We start from the raw sequence: 2500 nt of genomic DNA, 5'->3' as shown, positions 1-2500 counted from the left end.
AGCCTATAGTAAAAACATTTTGTTTAACAATTTTCATGCCTTGGATGAAATGCTTTTCTAATTTGTATAAAAATATTACCCTAAAATAGCACCCTAAAAATATTTTTTTTAAATTTGATACCATAGAATTCAATAATCAATATTCACCTCAGCATTCTGAGATATATATATATATATATATATATATATATATATATATATATATATATATATATATATATATATAGTATTGTATTGTATTAGGAGTTTTAACCTTTAAGACTATAGTGGAAAAGATTCAGCAGAAAATGAGTTTCATAAGCCTGCAGTTCTTGTAAAGAAGCTACTAGAATAGAGAGCTGTATTAGAATGAGGTATCAAAACAGCGAAATGGTGAAGACCACTAGACGATAGAGTCAAACGAGCTGAAACAAAAGAAACAGGAAATAGATCAGACGATTCAAAAAGAACACATAGTATTCTAAAAAAACTCAGACTTTGGTTACATCATTTTACCATTTTTCATTTCTTTTTATTTTATTTTCTTTTCCAGAACTTATTGCTGTCCAAAGACGTCTGTCTTCCATGATCCGTGCCGGACAAATCCACACGAACATAACCGACCTGAAAAATTTACAACGAACCCTCAGCCTTCCTGCGGACAAAACCATCAACACAAAGGTCGAGCTAAAACGAGACTTATGTCAGGTCACCCAATGTCGGCAGGTGGCAACAGGCGGCGTGCACCCGGAGGAAGCACCATTAAATAGTTTCACCTCAGGCAGATCGTTTTCAAAGACAGCATCGCAGATACAGTCGCAGACACAGATACAAGGAAAGAAGTTCTTATACAGCAGCCCCTACAACGGTTACCAGCCCCTACCCACAATCCATCGATTGCCCAACGGAAAACAACTCATACAAATCAAAGACCCTAGCGGTTCCATATAGATCAGATTTTTAATGCAACACAAAAAATATTGCAATCCAAATCAGAGATTCAAAGACTTTTATATAAAACACGCGAAAATAAAACAATATGAACGAAAATAAAACAATAAAATATTTCTGAATTTACAACAAATATTCCATAATCTAAGGTACTAAGACTTTCACATGATTGGTTCTTTTGTCATTTTATTTGAACAAGATTTTCATTAAGTTTTTAATGATTAAATCGCTTGTATGTCCACGCAGATTTTCAAGACACAAAATCATCAATTTTAATTTAAAAAAAAAAAAAGAAGTCGACAAACGTTTTGTACTTGCCTTGGAAACGTTCTCGTGGAAGCTCTGTCAGTCAATCTCATTAAAACTTTTTCCATTAACCATAAAAGTTGATAAGACTTGTTAAGCTATTATTGCTTTTTACTTTAATACAAGTTAAACACTTATTTTGTTTCAGTTTTTAGAAATTTAAAGTCGATTAATGAGTTCTAATGAAAGGGAGGTAAATCATTATGTCATTATGGATTAATGGGTTTATTTAGCCTGTACATGTATAAAATACGGACCGTGCTGAAATAATAATGTTGTTATTTAGAAACCCATGTTTAACATGGGGAGGAAGGCGTTTTGTAACTATTCTGTACTCTGACGTAACAAAACATACCGTAAAAATTGAATTTTACTTGTTTAAAATATAGCATGTCTATATTCTGCATAAGTAGTTTTTCGAGACACATAATTCTCAATATAAATATATATATATATATATATATATATATATATATATATATATATATATATATATAGGTAAATTCCATCGATTGGCCTGTTACAGAGCGGAAGACTACTCGAAATTTCAAAATAAAGAATAATTACCTCCCGTAATCCTGGAATACTTCTCTAGTGGCATACGTGGAAAAACATAATAATTTACAGAGACACGTATATATATATATATATATATATATATATATATATATATATATATATATATATATATATATATATATATATATATAGTACAAAACTTTGTTGAAATTCAAAGACTTACATTTTTTTCTTTTTTATCTCTTGTTTATTTTATCTTGTATCTCTTCACTACAACCGTTTCGTTAATGGGATGGCAATTTTATGATTTTATGTTTTCATAAAAGCTTCCTTTGTCACCAACTCGTCAGATGTGATTTCTATTCGATGTTACGAACAAAAAGATAATTTTCTAAATGATAAACCTGGTCTGTTCGTTTGGGCAAAGGGAATTCCATCTCCACGTTGGAGAAAAGGAATTCAATTCCCACGTTTGCTCTGGCCTGTAACAACGTGGGGATGGAAATCCTTTTCCCTAAACGAACACACCTGGTTTATCATGTACAAAATTAACTTTGTGTTGGTAACATCGAAGGGAAATCACATCTGACGAGTTGGTGAGAAAGTAGATTTTTATGAAACCATAAAATCATAAAATTGCCATCCCTTTAACAAAATTGCTGTAATGAAGAGATTCAGAATGAAATAAACAAGAGTTATAAAAAGAAAAATGTAAATCTTGGAATTTCCACAAAGTTTTGTACTA

The 2500-nt window shown here is 31.0% G+C and overlaps 1 protein-coding gene across 2 annotated transcripts in view; it reads left to right on the top strand.

Moving 5' to 3' along the window:
- The window catches only part of LOC145242001 (protocadherin beta-15-like), a 263875-nt gene extending 262861 nt beyond the window's left edge, over nucleotides 1-1014 (top strand). For both annotated transcript variants that reach the window (XM_080104889.1, XM_080104888.1), the window contains one exon: nucleotides 533-1014. In XM_080104889.1, coding sequence (XP_079961015.1) covers nucleotides 533-568 — 36 coding nt within the window. In that variant the 3' untranslated portion in view covers nucleotides 569-1014. The remainder of the gene's footprint in view (nucleotides 1-532) is intronic.
- The last annotated feature ends 1486 nt before the right edge of the window (nucleotides 1015-2500 follow it).

This window comes from Euprymna scolopes, chromosome 21, assembly GCF_053919585.1.
Source record: "Euprymna scolopes isolate OS-2025 chromosome 21, ASM5391958v1, whole genome shotgun sequence".
NCBI lineage: Eukaryota > Metazoa > Mollusca > Cephalopoda > Sepiida > Sepiolidae > Euprymna > Euprymna scolopes.
Note: the sequence above shows the minus strand (reverse complement) of the source record. Positions and strands in the feature narration are given on the sequence as shown.